Genomic DNA, 25,872 nt, shown 5'->3' on the forward strand with positions numbered 1-25,872 from the left:
CTCTGGCCTCTCTGGGTGAACTACTGAGCCAAAGATTGGGGACAAGAAGGGCAATGACTCAATAAGAGCATCTCAACTCTTACAAGGTGTCCTAAACAAGACCTCACTCTATGATTTCAAAATGAGTGGCCCTCGCAACCATGGCCAGGAGTCTGTGCATAGAAAGGACAGCTGGGGGTCTCAGCTCTACTTATTGGCTGTGCAGTCGGAGCAAGCACACAATTTAAACCTTTAAATTCAAGGTTTAAACACAATTTAAACCTTCCTCAACTATAAATCAGGATTAATGTGGGCATTTCCCAAGACTGTTGTAGGTTAAATAAATCACTGCAAAGACTTTTCTCAAACTGTAAAATATTCAACAAATAAAAGATGACACTATACTCAACTGGATCAACTTCTTTGGAGTCAAAACTCTTATCCTTTTTCTTTTCTATGCCAAGTGCAGCACTCTAATTTCCTCTAAGACAGGAATGAAATGTAAAGATCCACATTCAGTTTTTGTCTTCTGTCACACTTCACAATGTTTTTTGTTTTGTTTTGTTTTGTTTTACCTCAGCAACATCTCCTGGCACAAGAATCCCTCACATAATACAGTAGATTGTAACATGCTTCCATGTACTCCAACCAAGGATCTAAATTCCCTTCTTTCCCTTGTGTCTTCCAATTCTTTTTTTTTTTTTAACATTTATTTATTTATGTATCTTTAGTTTTAGGCGGGCACATTATTTTGTTTTATGTGGTGCTGAGGATTGAACCCGTTGCTCTTGCATGCTAGGCGAGCGCTCTACCAATGAGCTACAGCCCCAGCCCCTCTTCCAATTCTTATTTACAATTTTTTTTTCTCCTCTAGTCCCTTTGCTCCCTTTACCATAACCTGTAGCACCAGAGACTTATTTAAAAACCCAGATTCCTGCCCCCGCCTCCCACCCTCTCCACACTCCCCTGTCAAGTTCTCTGATTCTTAGTCTGTAATTGCCTAATTCAAGAGCCACAAAGCAAGCCCCTAGCAAGCCTGGGTGTGTGCTGGGCCTCCTGCCACTCCCACCTCTGCTGGGGACTGGTCTGGTGTCTCTGGCTGCCTGAAAAACAACCAAGCCTGCTGGGCTTGGCTGTCACTGGGTCCTCAGGGAAAAACAGAGATGAAAAGAGAGAAGAAAATACTAGGGGCTCAGGAAAAAAATCACTTTCTATAGTAGAGTGTAGAGAAACATCTCTGAAAGGGCAATTCTCCATGGCCCCTAACAATCAATTCGGGTCAAGAAGCTGCCTAAAGCGTTACAAACAGGCTGCCCTTTCTTATATAACTACCATCTCCACCCTCGACCTGAATGGTACAATCCTGGTGCCTACTTCATTTTCATGACAGTAAAAGACAATAACCAGATACCAGCTGCTGGAGGCGTTTACATTTAAAAGCCCAAAATGACACTGTGACTTCCCATCAGCTTAACAGAGTTCCTCTGCCAGGCAGGGGTTTAAAGGAAATCATTGGGAGCTCAGAAAATTAAATCAACATTATATCAACCTAATTTTCTCAAGATGCTAATTCCAAGAGCCCATTTGTGCTGCCTGCTGGTCCTGGAAAATGGGGAGGGAGCCCTGGGAGAAAAAATGAGTAAAGGCTAGAGGGGTCTGCATGCCAGTTTTGACAGCATGATGGAAGTAGTTAGGCAGGTAGAGCTGAAACATTAAGGAACTTGAAATAAGTTTCTTTAGCCCATGGGTAATAAGGGGGTCTAGCAGAACGTGGGTAAGTGAAGCAGAAACAGGTTTGGGGGCAGCTGGCTCCTGGCCCTATCACTGTCAAAGAAAACTAACTTTCTAGGACTGAGGGAAAATGCTTTGAAACTCTGAAGAGAATTCTAGAATGAGGTTTCCTTTTTTGTTTCTCTATCATTATAGAATGTCAACATACATAGAAACGACATGGAGCAGAGGAGAAAATCATTTTGCTCTACCACTTCTTTTTTTTAAATTTTTTTAGTTATACATGGACACAATATCTTTATTTTGTTTATTTATTTTTTATGTGGTGCTGAAGCTCAAACCCAGTGCCTCACATGTACAAGGCAAGCGCTTTGCCATTGAGTCACAACCCCAGCCCTCTACCACTTCTTGAAAAGGGCTTGTTCAGAGAGGCAGAAAGTGACCCTGTTACATAGCTTGGTGCTAGAACAGATCTTAAGAGCCTTCTGGTATACTGGGGCACTCCTGGGACCATAGAAGCACTATGGGACTGTATCTGGAGAGCTCAAAGCAAAACATGACTGTATTACACAGCAGGAATACTCTCCTAACACTGAACAAATGGCAATTTTTGAGTTACTGAAGCTTAAGTCCACCCAGCACCATGAATTCTCACCCCATAAGAGTCCCGGGGATTTGTAAACATGTGATCAAACACAAAATCCATGTTAGCCATCTTCATCGCTGCCCTGCAACAAAGCAAGATAGAAAAGTGCAACTCAGTTCCAAATGTATGAAAAACCGAGGTTCAAATGAAAGGTGGAGCAGGGCCTGTCAGGGGAGGTAGGGGAAAGGTCAGCAAACCTGTTAAGGAAGAAGACTCCTCGGATCATCTCGTAGGGATTGGCCCGGGTCCGAGCTCGCCGCATCTCCTCCCCATCCAGGACATCAAACACACTCTGCCCAAAGAGAATCAAAACCTCCAGGTAAGTGTCATCCTGGCCCCTCTGGGACAGGACAGTGGTGGTGCCTGACTCAGGCCTTCCAGGAGATAGGCTGCCATTGTATCTTAGCTCTGAAATGACGAATTGTGTGACCCTAAACAAGTTGCTCAATTATTCTGACCCCTCAACTACCTCACCTGTAAAGGGCAAAAAAACAAATTGAAGCTGGCATCTGACACATGTTAAATAGTATGTGTGGCTACACGTAGAACCACCTCTTGGTACTGCTAATCCCCATGGCAAATCCAAAAGAGCTGATATTCAGGCTCACGTGACTAGAGGCCACTTAGAAGGGAAACAAACCAAGAGCAGGGTTTTTTGAGGGCAAAAACCCTCAAAACTAGAGATCCCTTCTCCCTTTTAGTTCCCCTCTGCAGTCTCCTCTCTGGAAACTGACATCCTTACTTCACTTGCAGCTCAGTCACCTCATGGGGATATTCCCAACTTTATGTCTGCCAAAAAACAAGCTCTGTGTAGCCTCTGTCCCTCTTCAACCCATTTCCTCCCTAGAGTTTCCCTGCCTCATTCTGCCCCAGACATGTGCTTCCTGATTCCCAATCAGGACAAAAAAACCATCCAGAGGAGGCCAGCATTGAGCTGGGTGCTTCACATCCACTGTTTTCATAACTCCAGCTCTCATAAGCACCCACAGAGGTATTTTCTACCCAGTTTATAGATGAGGAAATAAAAAAGATGCTGAGGCAACTGGCCCAATATCACAAAGCAAAAGAGTTGTACAATTAAGTTTGAATCCAGGTTTATTTGATGCTAAAAATGATCCCAAGCTTTTTGCTATACCAGGCCTCCTCAGGATTACAATGAACTGATCCATTAAGGTCAAGTGAATTCTTTCCTAACTACTGACCACAGAGACAGCAAGATAGTCACTAGGAAAAAAAAAAAAAAAAAAGACATTTTGGAGATATATACCAGGCTACGTATCTGATCTATGGGAAAAATCTTAAATTCAATCCCCCTACAAATGACCAAAAAGAAAACTGGACAAGTCTGGCCAATCACTTCACAGAAGGTTTTCATGTTTGGCTCTAGCCACAAGTCTTACCTTACACTGCAACATACTGTGAAGCAGCTCTTCTCCACAAAACTCTGTTTCGTCTTCAATAATCATCTTTCTCTACAGGGAGAAGAAACAATAAATAATGACCAAGTGTGACTGAGGGGGGGAGGGATGGGTGAATGGAGAAATTAGGGTTCCAAGTGAGCAGAGCAAGAAGGGGCTTGAGTCCCTGCCAAGAAATATCAATCCCTGAGGAGTGAGAATGACACAATCCTAAATCCCTCTGGCTGTCCTCCAGATGGCTGTGAGATGAAGCAGTCCCCTGGGAGCTCTGAGTGGAGCACCATATGGACACCAGACTCACGAATGCTGAGGCCAGGAAAAGCAAACAGGAAGGAGACAGGCAAGCTGCCTGTCCCTGGAGCACATAGGTAAAAGGATGGGGAGTGCCCCAAGTGACAGAGGCCTGTCCTTCAACCAGGAAGCCTCTCGCTCTCAGATGAGTACAACTGCTTGATCCCAGGCCCCTGGCCCAGTAGCATTAGAGAAAATAAAGGCTCAGGGCTACAGATGGAGTTCAGGGATACAGTGCTTACTAGCATGTGCAAGGTCCTGGGTTCAATCCCCAGCATCCCAAAATCATTTTTAAAAAATAATTGAGGACTCCAAGCTGGGCACGGTGGCACACGCCTGTAATCCCAGTGGCTTGGGAGGCTGAGGAAGGAGGACCCCAAGTTCAAGGCCAGCCTCAGCAAAAGCGAGGCGCAAAGCAACTCAGAGAGACCCTGTCTCTAAATAAAATACAAAATAGGGCTGGGGATGTGGCTCAGTAGTTGAGTGCCCCTGAGTTCAATCCCCAGTACCAAAACAAACAAACAAAAAATTCATTGAGGATTCCAAAGAGTTTTGTTTATATGAATTAGGCAGATATCAATGTTTAGTAATAGAAATTAAAACTAAGATTTTTGATGCTTCTTAATTCAATGTAAAAGAAAACTATGTTAACAGAAATTATTTTATGAAAAATAACCATATTTCAAAAAAATTTAGCAAGGAGGATAGTTCTATTTTTCAGTTTTGTAAATCTCTTCAACATCTGGCTTACTAGAAGAAGGCTAAGTTCTCTTCCTTGATTTTGTATTTTGATCATTTTTTTCACCAATAAATTGTAACATCACATGTCAAAGTTTCTGAAAAATTCCACTGATCACCTGTGAATCTATGAGAGTAAAGGGGCAAATAACTTTTCAAATCATTACGAAGATAATTTTGACCTTGTGAACTCCCTGAAAGGGTCTCAGAGATCCCCAGGGGCCTCCACACTTAAAGAACTACTCTCTAATCACACTGATTTGGTAGCCAACTTTATTCTTAAGATTTTCTAGAACAGGATTAAACAAATTCCTCCTGTACCAATTCCATGATTACTTTCTGAAGATAGGGACAATATCTTTTCATTTACCTGGATGGTGCCCAGCAGTGACCAGAATATACAAATACACAATAAATCACTCCATAAGGCATCCGTAAGGAAGAGATAGAGGTTACTCATTTTGTCTGCCTGTTAAGTTCAATGACTAGGAGAAAAAAAAAAAAAAAAAATCTGTCTGCTACATCTCCAAGGTGCAGATTTATAAAGCCCTCGATAAACCCTCTTAACAGTTTTATTCCTTCCATAATGGTCAAATTTTTCTTAAAACTATAAGTATCCATATAACAGGACTCAAGAAGGAGAAAAGTTAGGAGAGGCTAAGATATTAGGGTACATTTTACTGACATCCTACCTTTCCCACAACCATCCAATCACTCATTTCTTGAGTATCAGGAATTTCAGTGGTGCACTCTGGGAACCATGACACCTGCTCACAGGCACTGGGCTATGAACAAAAGAGAGGCAAATAAGTCGGGTAAGACAAATCCTTGGGGCTCCACCCCAAGTCTCCAGGACTTCCCCAAAACAATCCAGAGGGACTCAGACTGAGAAGGCTCCAAGTTGCTGAAGCCAAATGCAGTGGTCAGACATGAGAAGGGAAAACCAAAATTTTGAAGTTCAACTTCTGAAGGCCATCTCTGGTTCTGTTTTGAATCTCTAGAAACTTCCCAAATCTTCAAGGTTTCTTTAATTTGTTCCAATATTATTTGATGAGTACCTACTATGTATTCCTCAGAATACAGACTTAAATAAGACAGGCCCTTGACCAAAGAGGTTTAAAATTAAAGTGGTGAGGACAGAGAAGTCAACAGGTGTTTGTAACATATGTGATATATAGACATAGATACATTTTTTTTTTGTACTGAGGATTGAACCCAGGAGCATTTAACCACTCAGTCACATCCATAATCCATTTTTTTTTTTTTTGAGACAGGATCTCACTAAATTGCTGAGACTATTCTCGAACTTGTCATCCTCCTGCCTCAGCCTTCATACACACACATACACATACACAAACATTTATGAAAAGGCCTCAGCCTTTACTTATTTATACACACACACACACACACACACATATACATATTTATGGAGTTAATTTCATCAAGAAGACAGTGGTCTCACCTCCTGATGCTTTCACAGTGTTATTCACAAAATAACCCCAAAACTGCTTATTATACCCAGAAATTGGTTATTTATTCCTCTCTCAATGATTCCAATACAGCAGAAGCTGGCATCTCTGATGGCTGCTTCCTCTTAATTTTCAATGACTTTCCCTAACAGCCAAAGACAGTGGTTCTCACTCTAACTGTACATTAGGATCTCCTGCAAGGCTTTTCAATAAAATTTCTGATGTACAGGCCCTAGCTTCAGACTATATGATTCTGTTGATCTGAGATGGGGACTGGATATATGTTTTTAAAAGTCCCCAGATGATTCTACTGTGCATCCAAAACTAAGTACCACTGGACTCGAGAAACATGGATTATAAAACCTAACCAGGTGGCTAACCTGCATGGCAGCTTCACAGATTGCCTCCCAAGCAAGTGTGGAAAAGAGATTCACCATTGCAAATTGAAGCAATGTGATTAAAGGTAATATTACATGCTCTGAAAGCCATAAAATTGTATCACAATGCAAGGTCTTGAGGGCAAGCAAACTGCCATTAACAGAAAAAGTAGAAAAGAAAAATTATGCGTGTTGATTTTATATCCTGCCACTTTGCTGAATTCATTTAAAAGGCATTCCTGTATATCAGCGACAAATCCTCTGAAATGGAAATGAGGACAACCACTCCATTCACAATATCTTCAAAAAAAATAAAATACTTGGGAATCAACCTAACAAAAGAGGTGAAAGACTTATACAATGAAAACTACAGAACCCTAAAGAGAGAAATAGAAGAAGATCTTAGAAGATGGAAAAATATACCCTGTTCATGGATAGGCAGAACTAACATCATCAAAATGGCGATATTACCAAAAGTTCTCTATAGGTTTAATGCAATGCCAATCAAAATCCCAACGGCATTTCTTGTAGAAATAGAGAAAGCAATCATGAAATTCATATGGAAAAATAAAAGACCCAGAATAGCAAAAACAATGCTAAGCAGGAAGTGTGAATCAGGCGGTATAGCGATACCAGACTTCAAACTATACTACAGAGCAATAGTAACAAAAACAGCATGGTACTGGTACCAAAACAGGCGGGTGGACCAATGGTACAGAATAGAGGACACAGAAACCAATCCACAAAACTACAACTACCTTATATTTGATAAAGGTGCTAAAAGCATGCAATGGAGGAAGGATAGCATCTTCAACAAATGGTGCTGGGAAAACTGGAAATCCATATGCAACAAAATGAAACTGAATCCCTTTCTCTCGCCATGCACAAAAGTTAATTCAAAATAGATCAAGGAGCTTGATATCAAATCAGAGACACGCCGTCTGATAGAAGAAAAAGTTGGCTACGATCTACATACTGTGGGGTCGGGCTCCAAATTCCTCAATAGGACACCCATAGCACAAAAGTTAATAACTAGAATCAACAAATGGGACTTACTCAAACTAAAAAGTTTTTTCTCAGCAAAAGATACAATAAGAGAGGTAAATAGAGAGCCTACATCCTGGGAACAAATCTTTACTCCTCACACTTCAGATAGAGCCCTAATATCCAGAGTATACAAAGAACTCAAAAAATTAGACAACAAGAGAACAAACAACCCAATCAACAAATGGGCCAAGGACCTGAACAGACACTTCTCAGAGGAGGACATACAATCAATCAACAAGTACATGAAAAAATGCTCACCATCTCTAGCAGTCAGAGAAATGCAAATCAAAACCACCCTAAGATACCATCTCACTCCAGTTAGATTGGCAGCCATTATGAAGTCAAACAACAACAAGTGCTGGCGAGGATGTGGGGAAAAGGGTACACTTGTACATTGCTGGTGGGACTGCAAATTGGTGCAGCCAATTTGGAAAGCAGTATGGAGATTTCTTGGAAAGCTGGGAATGGAGCCACCATTTGACCCAGCTATTCCCCTTCTCGGTCTATTCCCTAAAGACCTAAAAAGAGCATGCTACAGGGACACTGCTACATCGATGTTCATAGCAGCACAATTCACAATAGCTAGACTGTGGAACCAACCTAGATGCCCTTCAATGGATGAATGGATAAAAAAAATGTGGCATTTATACACAATGGAGTATTACTCTGCATTAAAAAATGACAAAATCATAGAATTTACAGGGAAATGGATGGCATTAGAGCAGATTATGCTAAGTGAAGCTAGCCAATCCCTAAAAAAACAAATGCCAAATGTCTTCTTTGATATAAGGAGAGTAACTAAGAACAGAGTAGGGTCGAAGAGCATGAGAAGAAGATTAACATTAAACAGGGATGAGAGGTGGGAGGGAAAGGGAGAGAGAAGGGAAAATGCATGGAAATGGAAGGAGACCCTCAGAGTTATACAAAAGTACATACAAGAGGAAGTGAGGGGAAGGGGAAAAATAATACAAGGGGGACAAACGAATGTCAGTAGAGGGGGCAGAGAGAGAAGAGGGGAGGGGAGGGGAGGGGGGATAGTAGAGGATAGGAAAGGCAGCAGAATACAACAGACACTAGTATGGCAATATGTAAATCAATGGATGTGTAACTGATGTGATTCTGCAATCTGTATATGGGGTAAAAATGGGAGCTCATAACCCACTTGAATCAAATTGTGAAATATGATATATCAAGAACTATGTAATGTTTTGAACAGCCAACAATAAAAAATTAAAAAAATAAAATACATTATGAAGGGCTGAGGTTGTGGCTCAGAGGTAAAGCACTCGCCAGAAATAAATATATTGTGTCCACCTATAACTAAAAAATAAATATTAAAAAATGCATTATGAAATGAAAAAAAAAAAAAAAAGAAAAATTACTGAAACCTTTTGTCCATGAATCTGGCAGTGTAACATGGTTTCTCCTCCTGATCAAATCCATCACCTTTAGGCATAAATTTAAATTATAAACTTTAGGGAAAAAAGTTCATATATATTTTGGATGCTCCTTTATCAAGCAAATGCAGACTCAATCTCTCCATGAAAGTCTATACATTAAGGTTACCTGAAAAGTGGACTTTATCCAATGGCTCAAACCTTGAGTTTACACTCCTGGACTGTAGTAGCCACTGAGCATTCTCCTTATAGTGATCCCAGGTCTGGACATTTCCTCAGGCCCCCCAAATTCATCTGTCTTAAAGAAGTGGATAGCGGGCTGGGGATGTGGCTCAAGAGGTAGCACGCTCGCTTGGCATGCGTGCAGCTCAGGTTCGATCCTCAGCACCACATACAAACAAAGATGTAGTGTCCGCCGAAAACTAAAAAATAAATATTAAAATTCTCTCTCTCTTTAAAAAAAAAAAAAGAAGTGGATAGCAACTGATGGTTGAGCCAAACTCTGACTTATTTATCAGGCATGTTTTCTAAGACAAAAACTGAATAATGGCAAATGAGAACTGGGAAAGTCTCACCCCAAAAAGGAATTTCAATAGCTTATTTCAATTAAAAACAGAGATCTTACAAGCAAATTTCAGATTTCTAGTTTAACAAAGTTCACTTAAATTCTGTGCCACTGAAAGGATCAAAACTGTGTACTTGTTTACACACAAATAAAAACTTGGAAAGCACTAGGTATTTCTCATGCAAAAGCCTCTATCTAGTAACCTACCCATCATAGTCTTTTTCAAGGAGGCACTTTTTCAAGGAGGCACTGGTGATTCAGTGGTAGAATTCTCGCCTCCCACCTATTCTGCACTGTCTCCTCTGCTATTCTGCTACACAGCATCATAACTACAAGGAAACATAGAAAGACCACCCCAGAACCTATTAGTTCCTGGCTTGTCAAAATTTCACTCTGAAGCTTTATTAGGCTTTCATCATGAGCAGGTTCACATCCTTTCCTGAACTGGGGACAAAAATCAGAGAGACAGGGTTGGGGTTGTGGCTCAGTGGTAGAGCGCTTGCCTAGTACATGTGGGGGCCCTGGGTTCAATCCTCAGCACTACATGTAAATAAATAAAATAAAGGTATTATGGCCAACTACAACTAAAAATTAAAATGTAAAAAAAAAAAAAAAAAAAAAAATCAGGGAGACAAAACGATATAGCAATATCCAGCTAGTTCAGAGCCCCATCTAAAGCTCAATCACACCAACTATGTAGAAATGATAGACATTTGTATTCTGTTTTCTCTAATCTCATCTCTTTAATGGTGATATCTCATCATGTTTTTAGGTAATTTTGTTAAACTTACTTCAAATCCTTCGTGGAATAAAATAGGACATCAATAAATGAAAATAAAAAAATCTCAACGTTATCTGTACCATGAAAAGAGATAATAAGAGTCTCTTTTTGTCTCACAACAAACTGGTACTTAAGACAACAGATTAAGCTCACAGTAGAAAAGCAATATGGCACCAACAAACACCTGTTAACTTGTAGAGATAGAAGGATCTTAGAGGACACCTAATCCAGTCAGTCACACAATGGACAGTACAGGCTCATTTGGCCCACTTGAATCCCTTCAACAGAGGGTGTCCACAGCCTTTCTTATTCCACTAGTGGTGAGCTGTACCTATTCACTAAAGGTTTTTATGAAGCCAAACACTGCCTTCCAGCATCTTTACCTACTGGTCTTAGAAGTCCTAAAAAACAACGAGACACAAATCAATATCCTTGCCCAGTCTTCTACTTTCCATTCTGGACATCCCCAGTCCCTCCCATGTAAGAAACTAACCCCCTCTAACCACCCTGCTTACACTGCCACTATAGATTTCTGTTTGTTAATATGGTCTCACAAAGCCACACATCCAAAACCACAAGGTTTCCTCCTTCCCTCACTAGTTACCTCTGGTTCATCTCGCCAGTCCACATTCAGCTCCTGATCAAAGCCCCTCAGGGTCAGACCCAAGCCTCTTCGACCTTTCTGATTAGAAGCCTCAACAATGTCCTTCCGACCTTGGCTGTATTTTCCCAATCCTTCACCTTCCTTGAAGCCCATTTTGGCCTGAAAAAGAAAAGAGAGCACAATTAATTCAATACAACAGACATTTATTTAGCCCCTATCATATGCCAGATACTGTGTTAAGCCCTGAGAAATACAGATGATTAAGGCCTAAATTCTGCCTTCTAGCCTAATGAAGAAAAGAAGCATAAATAAATAACTGCAGTAACCATGGGTCCAGTGACTGTCTATTCTGAAGGTAAAGGTCTGTGGCAACTAGAAGTTGGATAAATGAGAAGGGACCACATAGCTATAATTAAAAGCACTAAGAGTATATAATGAATCTCACTGGACATTTGCACAACTTATCCTTCCAGCTAATTTGTCTGATTAAGTGAAAAGATCCAGAGTAGAGTTGATAAAGAGAACATAATTTAAAATGGGACAGCTCTGAGCAGTAACTTCTGCCTGACCCTTAGCCAGTCAAACAGTCTTACTCTGCAAGAATAATGAGCTCTTGTAGGAGCCCATTTAATCAAGAGATTAAACTCACTTCAGGTGAAATTCTGGTATGGAAGGTCCTGGGACAGAAATGCTTTTTCAAACGTCACAACTGTCTGTAAGTTTACCCTATACTCTACAGTTCCTCGGTCTAGGAACACATCCCAAAGATAAAAAACCCAAATCTCAAATCCCTTACCTGATAAAAGAACTCTGGTCCAGAGAAATTCCCCCTGGAGATCTACATTCTTGTTGAAAGCACCTGCTCAAGACCTGGATGGAATCCCTACAGTAGACACAAATCTTCCCCGCCCCCGCCCCTCAGAGAGCTGGCTGTCACAAGTCTCCCTAATCTTCCCTCTCCCAAAGCTTAAGGTCCCCAAACGAATATCCTGACCTATGACTTCGGCAGGGGCATTTCTCATTCTTAAGGGAATCCAACAGGAAATGGAGGAGTCAACTGTGATATTCCTGAAGTTAGTCAGATGGGAAACTTGAACTCTATAACCTTTAAACATATATACTAAATTTTGGTGAGGAAAGTAAGCACTCTCCCTATTCACCTTTCTTCTTGTGATATATCAATGGGTATAAAAATTGGGAAAAGGAATTGGGCCTTCTTTGGAAAAAAACACCATACTACTCCCATTTATTTTGGGACTAAAAAAGAGTTTAGTCATTTCTTCTGAGATTACTCGATAGAACAAAAATTCCTAGCATGAAGTCTTTATCCACTGACACACATCATTTTTAGGCAAGTATATTCACACATGCTTATAGTAAGAATTCATTAGTAAGGATACCAAAAGGTGAACCAGTTCTGGATAGAATAGGAGGAAATAGGCCTATGCAGTCACTTTCCATAGATTATCCCAATGTGACAGATACTTCTATAGAAAAGGAGGCCACACTCTTGTCAAATTTCAGTAGCTGGAAAAGAGAGGAAAAAAATCCATGCCCTAGCTTTTCTTTTTGTCATACAAATACAAACTGCCCTTCTCTCACTCTGTTGGGGCAGCTTTAGAAATTCAACCCAAGCAGTGACATACCATAAGCTTCTGGGAGACACTGTTATACATGGAGTAACGAGAAGATGTTCCCTCCACCAGAGAGTCTGCTTTGAATGCGTCATCAAAACAGTCAGAGCTACGCGGCTTCCCCTCTGTCTCACTGTCAGACTCACTTAGGCTTGTAGAAGATGCTGGAAAAGAAAAAGAGAAATGTTGAGGTAAGTTTATGTCACAAAATAGCCTCTACAAGTCCAAACTTCATTCATTCAAGAAGTATTCCATACATGCACTGCATACAGGAGGTTCATTTAATGACAATGTGTTTTCTACCTCTCACTAGTTCTATAATCATGGGAAAGTCACTGAAAGTTTCTAGGGTACTTGACACAATAGGAGCTCAAAAATAATAGTTCCCCACCCTTTAAATTTCCCCCACTATAAAACTGGGATGGTAACATCTAACTCACTGGTTGTTTAAAGATTAAATGAAAAAACATGTGAAAGCATACTGTCAAATACAAAGTATATTGGCTGAAGATACTTTATTTCTACTGCTACTGTTTATTTAAACATCAATTTCTACAAAGACTGATGCCTGGTTCCATTTACAAAGATTTCATCAGCAGACTACCAGTTTCTAATTGTTTAATCTTCTTGCTAGTTCTCCTTGCTTGCACAGTCCTTCAAACTTATTGGTAGGAGAGAGGGTTCACGAGCTGCGGTTGTTGCTCAGTGGCAGAGTGCTTACCTAGCACATGTAAGGCACTGGGTTCCATCCTCAGCACCACACAAAAATAAATAAAATAAAGGTATTGTGTCTGCCTACAGATAATAAATACATATATATATATACACACACATATACATGAGATATATATATATCAAAAAGGGGGTGCCCACACTGCAGCTCTGGAGAAAAGCTGGCTCACAGGGAGAGAAATCAGGGAAGAACAAGAACAGAAGCAACAAGTGAGGGGAAAAAGAGGAAAGGAAGAAAGGAAAAAGAGAAAGGAAAGAAAAACAGGAAAAGAAGCTCTGGTGGAACCACCAACTTAGGTAGAGAGTAGCAGAGGCACAGCTCCAGGAGGGAGCCAGCAGCCTGAGGGAGCCAAACCATCATCTTCACCATCAACAACTTTGTTAAAGAACCTCAAGGAAGGAGCACCTTTGCAGCTATAAGAAGTGCTGAGCTACCTCCATATGGACAATAACTCCACTATCTCTTTCCCTCCCTTATGCAGACCTATGAATCTATTAACCCAATGTAATTTTATTCAAGGAGTCTCTCAAATCTGCCTGAATTTGGAAATAGACTATTTCTTAAAAGTTTGGTCAACAATTTCTATATAACCCACCACTGAAAATGATATAAATTACAAACCAGGGGATAACGCAGAACAGGAAATGAAAGTGGTGACATTCAACCAGAATCCAGGGATAGAGAAGTCGTACAATGCCTATATCTCATTAATAAGTAATTGTGGTTATTTAAAGATAAAATGAAAATATTTTTCAATTTATGTGAATTTCAAGTGTTTTTATTGTTGTTAGAATATAAAGTCTTTTTACTAGCCAAGCTTGGTGCCATATGCCTGGAATTCCATCAACTCCAGAGGCTGAGGCAGGAGCATCACAAATTTGAGGCCATCCTCAGCAACTTAGTTGAGGCCCTAAGCAACCTAAGGAGATCCTGGCTCAAAGTGAAAAATAAAAAGGGTTTGGGATGTAGCTCAGTGGTAGCACACCCTGGGGTTCAATCCCCAAGTAACAAAATATAATATAAGATAAAGGCTTGTTACTTAGAGTTCAATAAATATTTAATAACCTGAATTGTTAGGCTGTTTTTTTGTTTGTTTTTGTTTTTGTTTTTGTACCAGAGATTGAATCCAGGGCACTTAACCACTGAAGCACATCCCCAGTCCTTTTTCATATTTTATTTAGAGGAAGGGTCTCCCTGAGTTACTAAGTGCCTTGCTAGGTTCCTGAGGTTGGCCTTGAACTCACAATCCTCCTCCCTCAGCCTCCAGAGCTGCTAGGATTACAGGCATTTGCCACCATGCCTCACAGGTATTTATTTTGACCTAGGGACATGGTAAAAACAAAAGTGCAACACTAAGAGTGCCAAGAAACAAGAAAGCCTGAGAACACCTGCTGATGCATGGAAACAGATCACCAAGACACACTGCTATAGAAATAACAGAAGAGCAAAGCCACATGCACAAGTACGGCCTCCTGAACTTTTGCGTAATACAGAGGGAAAATACAACTATATATTTATATTTCTTGTAATTGTATTATAATTGAGCTTTGGAAGGAAAGAGATACAATACCAATAAAAGTGTGATTATGCACACATGCAGGGGTTAGGGCATGGAGACAGAATAAAAAAAAAATTATTACTTAGAACAAGTGAAAGCAAAGAAAATAAATTTGATTTACAATCATATCACTAAGAGTTTATACTGGGTATATTTTTATATTTTTGAATTATGAACCATGTGAATATATTACCTATTAAAATTTAAAATGAATATGAAAAAACTGAGCAATGAGGCACAATTCCTTTGAGGGAGAAGGGAAGTTGCTGAGAGAAGATTCTGATTCAAAGCTTGGCTGCTTGTGGAAGATTCTGAGGGACGGTGCAGAGGGAAGCCATGTAAAACAACTGTTTTTTTAATTGGTTAAAACAATTCTGTATAGAACTGAAATAGTCACTATTCAGGTATTCCTCACCTAATCAATACTTCATGATTCTAAAGCCTACTTGTACTGATCCATTTATTTCCCAGCTAGAACACAAACTTGCTGAGGGATGACAAGCCTTCCCCAGGGCCCCAAGCCTAAATGATTTTCCCTTCTACTATGCCCCAGTGACACTGATACTCCCACCATCATCAAAGCACTCAACATGTTGTCTTAGAGACAGTTATCATTTGCCACATGCCACCCCCACTGAACAGGGTCACTCCTAGAGAGCAGGAATTTTGTCAAAATCAACTTTATAACCCCAACATCTGGACTGAGGCTTTTCATTTGATAGAAATTAATAAGAAGTCTATCATAGTGGATTTAAAGGCTTATCAGCCAGGTGTCACCCTTCCTGAGGACCTACAGAGTGTATGATTCCTTAAGATATTTTATTGTACATTGTACTAGTGCAAATGTTCAGGCTTCAAAAGTTTAAGAATGAGGATGGAGGATCTATATCCTACCAGCAAACAGAGCCCTTCTTGAGCAATGATTTAGGTCCCAGAAGGCTGAAATATGTCAGAGCTCAGAATACTGATACTGTTTAATACACCAACAATTACTTTGGTTTAAGACCTATTCTATAAAATGTCCATGCTATACACAACAGAGTACTATGCAAAAGTAACAACTATCAGACAACCTAAAAAATCAAATAGCTAATATAAATATGCATTTTTTTAAAGAATACAACATTTTATGGTCTAGAGATGAAGCCCGGTGATTAAGCACCCCTGGGTTTAATCCCCAGTACTTCCCACCAAAAAAAAAAAAAAAAAAAAAAAAGAATACAACATTTTGCAAAAGAAAGAAAAGGCAGGTGAATGTGGGAAAGGGAATCAGAATAAATCCAAAACCAAACTTCTGGCTTCTAATCAGTTAGCAAGTTGGAATTTGGGTTGAGAATGTTCCTACGTAAGAGGCACAAAATCTGCCCCTTCCTGTTAAGTTAGATCCAATTCTCTTAATAAGGAGCTGTCTTGCTTACATGGACCAATGTAGCATATGTCAGAGAGTGCCACTCAGAAGGAAAGACCCAGAAAATTAACAATGAGTAACCATGGAAACTGAGAGGTGAGGTGATTTTTATTTTCTGTTTTGCACTTTTCTGCATTTGTGAGAAACAAGAATATGTTAGTTTGGGGCTGGGATTGTGGCTCAGCGGTAGAGTGCTTGCCTAGCACATGGGAGGCCCTGGGTTCGATCCTCAGCACCACATAAAAATAAATAAATAAAATAAAGATATTGTGTCCAGTTACAACCAAAAATATAAATATTAAATATATATATATATGTGTGTGTGTTAGTTTAAAAATTAGGGAAAAAAATAAACCTACAAAGAATTACTATTCCAAGTTATAGGAAAAGATTAGTTTCCCTCAAGAGAAATCTTCAGAGAGCAGCAGACAGTGGGGTGGGGGTGGGGAGGCTCAAGCCAATCCCTATTCCAGTCATCCATTATCTCCCATGTGAGGAGAGAGATGCAGTCTGCAAAATGTGCCCACATGCTAAAGAACTGTGCTTCCAAAGGTTCAGATTCAATTCTCTCAGTTGCTTCTATGGCTTCAACCTGCACTGCTTAGTACAGAAAGAGATGGTACCAGCAATGTGGACAGCTCCCTGAGTACAGCCCTGAAGTTGCTTTGGGGCAGCCCAGGGATCCAAGGTCCTGACTCATCAGAAGCTACAATGTTAAATCAGTTCTTATCGTTTCACCAACTATATAGATATTCATACACCTAACTATGAAAAGGCTGAAAAACTTGGTATCCTTCTCTATGGACAGCATGCCTTGGTCTAGCTCAAGGAAGTCACCAGGCTGTTAAAATTTGCTTGAGGAGCCAACAATGAACAATGGAACGGTTTTAATTCCATCCCTGGGTACGCAAGATTTCTGCCACTTTTGAATCTCTGAAAGAGATCTCATTTTCTTTTATCTTCATAAATCTTTGAGCAAAAAAAAAAAACAGAACCAAATTTGAATGACAGGCTCACTAGGCAAATCAGTGGTGACTCTGGTTGGAAAATTCCAGCATCAGACTCTGGCACAAGATCTTTCTACACCATTCCCCCTCCCAAGGTGCTAGTTATTGTACACTGTCCTTTCCAGGTTCTCAGAGTGAGGATGAAGACAGCTAAAACATCCCCTACTAGGTAATTCCCTGTGAGATCAAGAAGTGTGCTGGAAAAGAAAATAAACCTTATTTCTCTTTTATTCACGTGACATATAAAAACCAGCATTTAGGGCTGGGGATGTAGCTCAGTGGGTGAGCGTATACCTAACACGTACGTTGGCCCTGGGTTCAATCTACAGTACCGCAAACCAAAACAAGTGACAACAACAAATCCAGTTAGTAGGTTGACATGATTTAAGAGAAAGTCTGTAGATTAGCCCTAATTTCCACAGACTGCCAGAGTCACTATTTATTTTTACCCCTGGGCTTTTGGGACCACTCTCTTCAGATGAAAAGGAAACAACTGTCATAGCTGGAGTAGGAATTCAAGAGGCTTGCCTTCCCAAGATTGGAAAGAATTTAGCAGCACTGAGCTGACAATTTTGTAATGAGGACATAAATTAAAAGGAATAATAAGGTCAGTCTATTAAAATCATTAGTTTCATTAAGAACTTGCCAAAGCTGGGTGACATTTCCATTTACCTCCCTAGGAGTTCCCTTTCTAAAACCTACCAGAGCCCAAAACATTATTTAGCGTTTTCATTTAAGATTTCTTCTCTACCTGATAGAAATCATTATTAAGTCATTTTAGAGAAGAAATGTTCACTTTACAGAGGAACCAGAGGTTTCCCAGATGTTGGCACAATTGTTCACATGGTGATAGAGGAGTAGGGCAAACATGCCACAATTAAAAATGACAATGTAGCTCCAACCACTAGTGGCCAAGGTGAGCAGCATACAGATATAGAAGAATAAATTATGAATTTTAATAAACACCCTGCCTAACAATTGCTGAAGAATACCTACGTCATTACTGTTTAAAGACTCAATTTCTCCTTCATTCCAAATAAATGGTAACTCGTTAGAGCAATTTAAACAGATACCAATAAAGGAAGTTTTTGATTAAGGTCATGAATCTGGTCTGACAGGAAAGCAATGGTGTCTCAGGGCAAACAGCCTATTTAGGAAAGAATTAAACCTGGCAGAGGGGAAGGTACTTTTAATGTGGTGTTGGTGAAGGAGATTTGCAACTTCCATAAGAACTTGCTGCAAGAGAACCAGGAGCCCGCTGGGAGCCCAGCAGCTTGGGAGGCTGAGGCAGAAGGATTGAGAATTCAAAGCCAGCCTCAACAACTTAGCAAGACCTTCAGCAACTTAGTGAGATGCTGTCTCTAAAATTATTTTTTTAAAAAAAAACAAGAACTAGGAGCCCACACTAGATGCACAGCTAAGGACAGAAGGAAATTTTCTTGGGCTCAAGACCACAGTTTCTCCAGTTTGTGAGAAACAAACAAAAAGAACACAATGGCCTCATTGGCCTCCCCTTACTTCAAAGGTTATTTGACTGCAAATTTCCAATTTATTTACACTTGAAAATGCCTTCAAACTCCTCTTAGAATACTCAAAAGAACTCTATGCCACCGTGCCCATGACAACATCAACCTTCTTTTTCTTTACACTAGCCAAATGTCAAGTTCCTGAGTTGGTAACACAACTAACTTGTGAATAATGAAAAACAAACACACTGATTAAACTAATAGACCTACTCATCATTAATGATTAATGATCACATTGATCTAGCAAAGGAAGAAAAAACAAGGCCCAGATGGACAGAAATAGTAAATACTAGTTTTTTGTTTTTCTAATTGTCCTCCCTAAGGAACATTTTTTGATCATCTATTTGAATAGTGTGTGCAGGCAGAATTGGATAGAGGAAATGGAAATGCCCCTGCTTTAATCAATGACTTGAATAGAAAAGCCACACCTGCATCTCAGCATATAGGTAATTTCTGGTGAGACAGCACACTCCCCAAGGACTCCTAGAAGGAGCTGATATAGAACACAGATGACATAAATGCAAAGCGCTTAGAGAAATGATCTGCAAACTGGAGGAGAGATAGGCAAAATCAAAGATGTGAAGAATTTTAAGCTTCTTGAAAAAGCTTAAAATAACCAGTCTTTTTACCTTTTATCAATTATATTCAGTAAATATTTACTTAGCATTCACTTTATGCCAGGCATGGCAGAAAAGGGCATAGAGACAGCAATTTTGCTAACTCTAGTGCTAAACACACACACACACACACACACACACATCTTGTTGGTGCAGAATAGTGGGATTCATTGTGACAGATTCTTACATACAATAATTTGATTAAATTCATTCTCCAGTACCTCCTTTTTCCCTCCCTTCCTAGTCCTAAGTTTTTGTGTCAATGTGGAGCTCCTCTTACTTAATGAAAGTTAACCTGGGGAAATCTGCCTCTGCCTCCTGTCTCTCTTTCTGCAAATGAAAAAGACCAAGTGGCCTTTGGTCAGATACATACAATGAACTGGCCACCTCTGAATTTCCATTCTGAACACATAAAAGCAATAGGCAATCCTGACTGAGTCACATGATGCTAATTCCAGAAAAGGTTAAAGCTATTTGATAAAATTAAAGGGAATATGTACGTGTACGGTGGGGCTGGGGCGTGGGGGGGCGGGGCAGTTCTTAATTCACAGTCACATTTCTTACAGGCTTAAAATTTAAATCAGACTTGTAGACAAGTTGCCTTAAAGGATTTTTAACATTACATACTCACCTTACTTTACCTGAAAGTTCTTTCCTTACTTCAAGGATGTTACTTGAGAGCAAATGTCTCCCAAGAGTCACTTAGAACTAGACACCTACACTACCTGAATATCACTTATTCCCCAGACATGCTATCCCTTTTTCCCTTGTGGGCTCTCTCCCAATTCCACAGAGCCCTATCTTCACCAAACTGCTCAAATCCCAGATAGGAAGCAAAATCCCCTTTCCTTAATAGTTCCTAAAAATAATGTCCTCAATATGCTTTTGTCTTCCCACTTAGGAGCCCCAAATTACATACAGATTTTCTCACCCAGCTTGGAATCCACCATTACCTCTTTTTTTAAAATAGGTTTTGAGATCACAAGCTCAAGTGATCCTTCTGCCTCAGCCTCTGAAACTAGCCATGTAGTAGACATGCACTACAATATCCAGCTCCACTGTGAATAAAACCTCGGACAGGCACACGCACCTCCACACTCAAGGCCTGTAAGAGTCTCTTGTCCAACCTGAACCATAGCTGCACCAAATGTTCCATGAGCAGTACCACCTGTCAAGCCTTTCTCTGAACTAGCTCCCCAGTAACAGCTGATAAGTAACTGCCCTTCAATGAGCTTACCACTTGTGAATAAACTATTTCCCACCCTCTCAGTCATCAGTCTGTTACCAAGTTTCATTCCAGTTTGTCAGTGATCCAACAAAGGATAAAAAACGCAAGCCTGCTGGTGTACTGGGTTGAACAGAGTATCCTTCCCCAAAATTGTGTCACCTGGAGCCTGTGAATGTGACTTATTTGGAAACAGGGCCTCTGCAGATGCAATAAGTTAAGATGAAATAATTCTAGATGAGGGTGGGTCCTAATCCAATAACTGATTTATAAGAAGAGGGAAATTAAAAAAAAAAAAGAAGAAGAAGAAGGAGGAGGAGGAAAAGGAGAAGGAGAAGAAGAAGAAGAGGGAAATTTGCCTGCACAGCATACACCTATATTCCCCTCTACCCAGGAGACTAAGGCAGGACACCTGGTATTTGAAGCAAATTCCTAGACACTTTATGATTTCTCAGACAGCATCTGTGGACACTGTTAATGTCTACAACCCTGAAAAGCAGGCAAAGGAAAATGATAATTTCAACCAGACCTGTGAAATCCTTTGAGCTTTATGTCAAAGTTTGAGGCCAGAATCAGCAACTTACACCCTGTCTCAAAAAAATAAAAAAGGGTTGGGGAGATAGCTCAGTGATAAGAGTGTCCTTGAGTTCAATCCCTAGTACCTTAAAAAAAAAAAAAAAAAAGGAAGGAGGAGGAGGGAAATTTATACACAGATACAGAAGGAAGGTAAAGGCAGAGACTGGAATTAAGCTGTCCAACCCAAGCTAAGAAACACCAAGGGTTGCCAACGACCATCAAAAACAAGATGGAAAAAGAGTCTTCCCAAGACCCTTCCAAGGGATCTTGTGGCCCTGTTGACACCTAGTTTGATTTGATGTCTAGTTTCCAGAAATGTGGGAAAAATATAAATTTGTTTCTTTAAGCAACCCTAGTGTGTGATGCTTTGTCACAGCAGTCTTAAAAAACAAATACAGCTGGCAAGTCAAAATTAATGTGAATTAGCTGCTTCTAATTGCCTGGTATTTGAAGCAAACTCCTAGACACTTTATAATTTCTCAGATAGCATCCGTGGAAACTGTTAATGTCTACAACCCTTAAAAGCAGGCAAAAAAAAAAAAAAAAATGATAATTTCAACCAGACCTGTGAAATCCTTTGAGCTTAATGTCAAATACGCTGATGTTCCACTATCACTGGGTGCCTCTGCCTGCAACTGCTGAAGGAATTGAGAACTATGTGCAAAAGCCTGAGAATTAGACCAGACGACGGCACCAAAGAGCCCTCCTCCTCTACAAGAACCCCAGGATCTGCTCACCACTTCTAACTGGTTTAAAGTAGCAAAAGAGTGCCACCTACTGAAGGACCAGCATCAAAACTAAGGAACTTCTGGGGGAAAAAAATCCAATTTTTAATTTAAAACAAGTTTAACTTCTTTTAGTAGAAGAATGGCAGAATGGAAAAGTCTCCATGGCCAACATCTTTCTGTAGAATTTGCTTATTTTTCCCCAAAGGATGTTGGACTATATTCTGCTGAATCCAAGCACCAGAGATTCAAATAACCAGATGGCCAGTGGCCTCAGACCATACAGGCAAGCATACCTTTTGCTGCATGATTGACAGAGGAGGGAGGTTCATCATCTGATGTAGAGCTGAGGTTCAGGGCAAGCTCTGCAACTCTTTTTTTCTGTTTCTTGATGGGGGCATTGCATTCTGGGAGAGTTCTCTTCATTGTTACTGCAACCATAAATACAGACAGTCAGCTGCCCTTGGCTTAGAGCCAGTGGGATCAGAGCAAGGATTCCAAAGTATAAATCATCAATGAGATGAGATTTGGCAACTTCAAATATCCTTCAGTGCCAGCACTTGAATAGCTTCTTCCTCAGAATGCAGTCTAGGAAGGATGCTAGCCAAGCTCTGGTTTTCAATAATAGCTATTAGTTTTACTGAAAAATGTGGTGCTCACAGATGCATAGGTCCCTGGACCACTGGTGTCAGATACCAAAAAGAAATGAATAAACTCCATAAGACACAGGGGGGAAAAGGCCTTGGGCAATTGTTATTCTATACTTCTGATACAACATTGGCTATGTACACTGGAAATGAATTATAACTAAATATTAACCAAAATTCCAAGATGAAGGGACCATCCCAGAATGATTATTTCATAATAATTATTATTTCACCAAAATAATTATGATTATATAGCATGATACAAATACTGGGTTTTGGTTTATTTCATAATGTTTAAAAAAAAATGAAAGAACTAGGAAATTTTTTTATTATTTTATTATTATTTATTTATTTATTTATTTGGTACCAGGGATTGAACTCAGAGGCACTCAACCACTAAGCCAATCCCCAGCCCTATTTTGTATTTTATTTAGAGACAAGGTTTCACTTTAATTGCTTGGTGCCTCACTGTTGCTGAGGCTGTCTTCAAACTCTTGATCCTCCTGTCTCAGCCTCCCAAGCTGCTGGGATTACAAGCGTGCGCCAACGTGCCCAGCAAAAACTGGGAAAAATTTTAACCAAAGTAAGGAGTGGGAACAATGATTGTCTTACAATGGAGGAAACACAAGAGTGGGAAAGATAATGAGACTGGAGGTAGCTATATCATTGGAGTGAGATACAAAAATTGTAACTTTAAAAATAGGAACCCATCTCCACAAAAAAAAAGTATGGAAAGAAGCAAGCTCCATGTCACCATTTTCCATGCCCATGGGTACATGAGAGGTAAGCATGAGGGGGAAAATGGGATTGAATGAAGTGCTTGTGAAACCCCGATATCTTAAGGAAAAGTAGCGGATACAGTCTGGGTTACAAACAATTAACTGGTTGAACTTGGAAATGAGAAAGAACTCAAAACAGAAACAAACCGGGTAGATGACCAGTGGGGCTGCAATCTTTGGGAAAGGGAAGCTGCAGGGGTACAAGACTGGACTTACAGCATGGGTCACAGTGACCACAGCAAGAAAGCAATGAAATGCCACAAATGCCACTGAACCCAGCAACTTCACCCAGCAACCTCACTAAACCCTGGATAATATGTTTCCCTTCTCTTCAGCTCAAGGATAAGCCAATCAACCCAATGCATAATCACATCTTTCCTAAGGAGGCAGCCTTTTAACTGGCATAGAAAGAGCCTAGCCTGGGGAAACAAGAACAGCAGCCCGAGCAAACAGAAAGCAAGCCCAGGCTGTGACACGTTTCATTTTAAACCACTCTTTCAGCCTTCTACAAAGGCCCACAAGGTGAGCTACAGGAAAGCCCATCACAGGGCCTGCTACTAGCTGCAGCAAAGGTAAAAAGACTCGGAAGCACGGGAAACTGGGTGTGCTGTGTTGGGGTAGGTGCAGGAAAGAGAGGAAACTGTGTGAAAGGTGGCAGAGGCTGATGGTACTCCTCAAATCACACCACCTTAGATTTGGGCCTTCCAAGTCACCTAATCCAACCCTTTCGTTTTCCACTGTTAAAGACTGAGGCCCAAAAGGAGAAGGCCACATATCTAACCAGTGCCCAGTTCAAGTGACCTACACTTGAAAAATGTGCTCTGGTCAGGAACTTCCAACTGGATGCAGGAGACTTGCTTCTACCTGCGGCCTCCCCCACCTTAGGGCTTCAAATCCCCCCTGTGGTCTTGTCTCCCTGGGCCTCGGTCTCGCACTGCCACCCCTATTCACAGAGGAAGAGCTGAGCTCCCGTCTCCCCAGGCCAGTCCTTCCATTTGAAGATAACGTTGAGTGTGTAAATATGTGCGCAGAGACTTGTGTCAGTGGCAGCTCGGGCTCCAGGAGGTTGCTGGGGAGGAGGGGAAGGGGGAGGAGAGAGAAGCGGCCAGAAGGCTGAGAGTCACAACCGCGGGTGGGGGCCGAGGCGGCAGTGGAGGGAGAAGGATGCTGAGCCCGCGCGCCCGCCCGCTCGCTCCCCCCGGGCCGCGCGTCCGCACTCACGCAGAGGGGAGAGGGCGAGCTGCCAGGGAGCGGAGAGCGGGGATCAGGCCGACGTATCGCCGCCGCCGCCGCCGCCGGGCCTGGACCTGCCACAGCCAGAGCCTCCACCTCCTCCCTCAGTTTCGTTTCCCCACAAGCCAGCCCTGGTCCGCCGGCCGCGCGGTCGCGCTCGGGTCCCGCCCTGCGAGCCGCGCAGCTTAATGACGTCACGGGACAACCGGCCCCGCCCCCCCAACAGGCCCCTTCTTGGCCTTGCGAAAGGCCGCTCGGGTTCTGGCCCGCCCCGCCCCGCCCCGCCCCCAGCCTGGGTGCAGGGCGCCTGCGCAGGAGAACAGCCTGGGGAGGGCCTGGAGAGAAACCAATGAGAGAATAAGAGTGTCCGAGGGGCCTGCACGTTTCTTAATCTCCCCTAATCTCATTATCATCTTCACAGATTAAGAGCAAAGTCAGAAGCTGTAGAGTGGTTGAGGGCAAGAACCCAGTGTTCCTGTTCTCTGCTGTGTCCCCAACAGAGTATGAGACACATTCAACAGATGTTGAAGGAAGGGCAGTGGGCTGGGGTGTAGGCCACTTGGGTACTTGCATAGCATTCGTGAGGCCCTGGTCTGATCCCCAGCACCGAAGTGGGGGTGGAGGAGGAGTGAAGGAATGCTGTCTATAGCATCTTACTATGTGGACACAGATGGCTCTCATCCCAAAACCACTTTTCCCACATTTAGACTAACGTAACCCAAAGTCTGTTGGACATTCCCAGTCACCTCAATCATCCTAAATCTTGTAAATTTAAATTTCACCGTATGTTCTTTTCCCATATGTCCGCTTTTTTCCCCCAGTGAATGGCATTACGATCCTGTTCATTCAACCACAAATCTGAGAAAGTCTCCCTCTTGCTCATTCCCTAGAGCCTACAATACATTTAATTGAGTTTACCTCCTAATTGTCTCCCACATTTATCTGCCCTCTCCTCTATCACCACAATTCATGTGTTCACTCTCAGCAGAATTTTTACAGTAAACTCCAGTTCATCATGTCTGATGCCAGTTGTGATCCTCTTAATGCAATCTCCACAAAACTAAAGTTGTACACACATGCATATACACAAATATGTATGACAGTGATTAAATCTTGTCAACGACTCCCCACTTTTATTAAGATGAAGCTGATATCCTGAAG

At 41.2% G+C, this 25,872-nt stretch overlaps 1 protein-coding gene across 1 annotated transcript in view; it reads right to left on the reverse strand.

Annotated features, from left to right (window-relative positions):
• Cmtr1 (cap methyltransferase 1) overlaps positions 1-24,860 on the reverse strand; it is a 50,752-nt gene extending 25,892 nt beyond the window's left edge. Inside the window, exons 1-8 of the mRNA XM_027943515.2 lie at positions 24,700-24,860; positions 22,349-22,483; positions 12,690-12,841; positions 11,044-11,202; positions 5,496-5,588; positions 3,757-3,828; positions 2,554-2,648; positions 2,366-2,438 (exon numbers count right to left, since the gene is read on the reverse strand). Of these exons, the coding sequence (XP_027799316.1) occupies positions 2,366-2,438; positions 2,554-2,648; positions 3,757-3,828; positions 5,496-5,588; positions 11,044-11,202; positions 12,690-12,841; positions 22,349-22,478 (774 nt within the window). The 5' untranslated portion in view covers positions 22,479-22,483; positions 24,700-24,860. The remainder of the gene's footprint in view (positions 1-2,365; positions 2,439-2,553; positions 2,649-3,756; positions 3,829-5,495; positions 5,589-11,043; positions 11,203-12,689; positions 12,842-22,348; positions 22,484-24,699) is intronic.
• Between the last annotated feature and the right edge of the window lie 1,012 nt (positions 24,861-25,872).

Source organism: Marmota flaviventris, chromosome 6, assembly GCF_047511675.1.
Source record: "Marmota flaviventris isolate mMarFla1 chromosome 6, mMarFla1.hap1, whole genome shotgun sequence".
Lineage (NCBI taxonomy): Eukaryota > Metazoa > Chordata > Mammalia > Rodentia > Sciuridae > Marmota > Marmota flaviventris.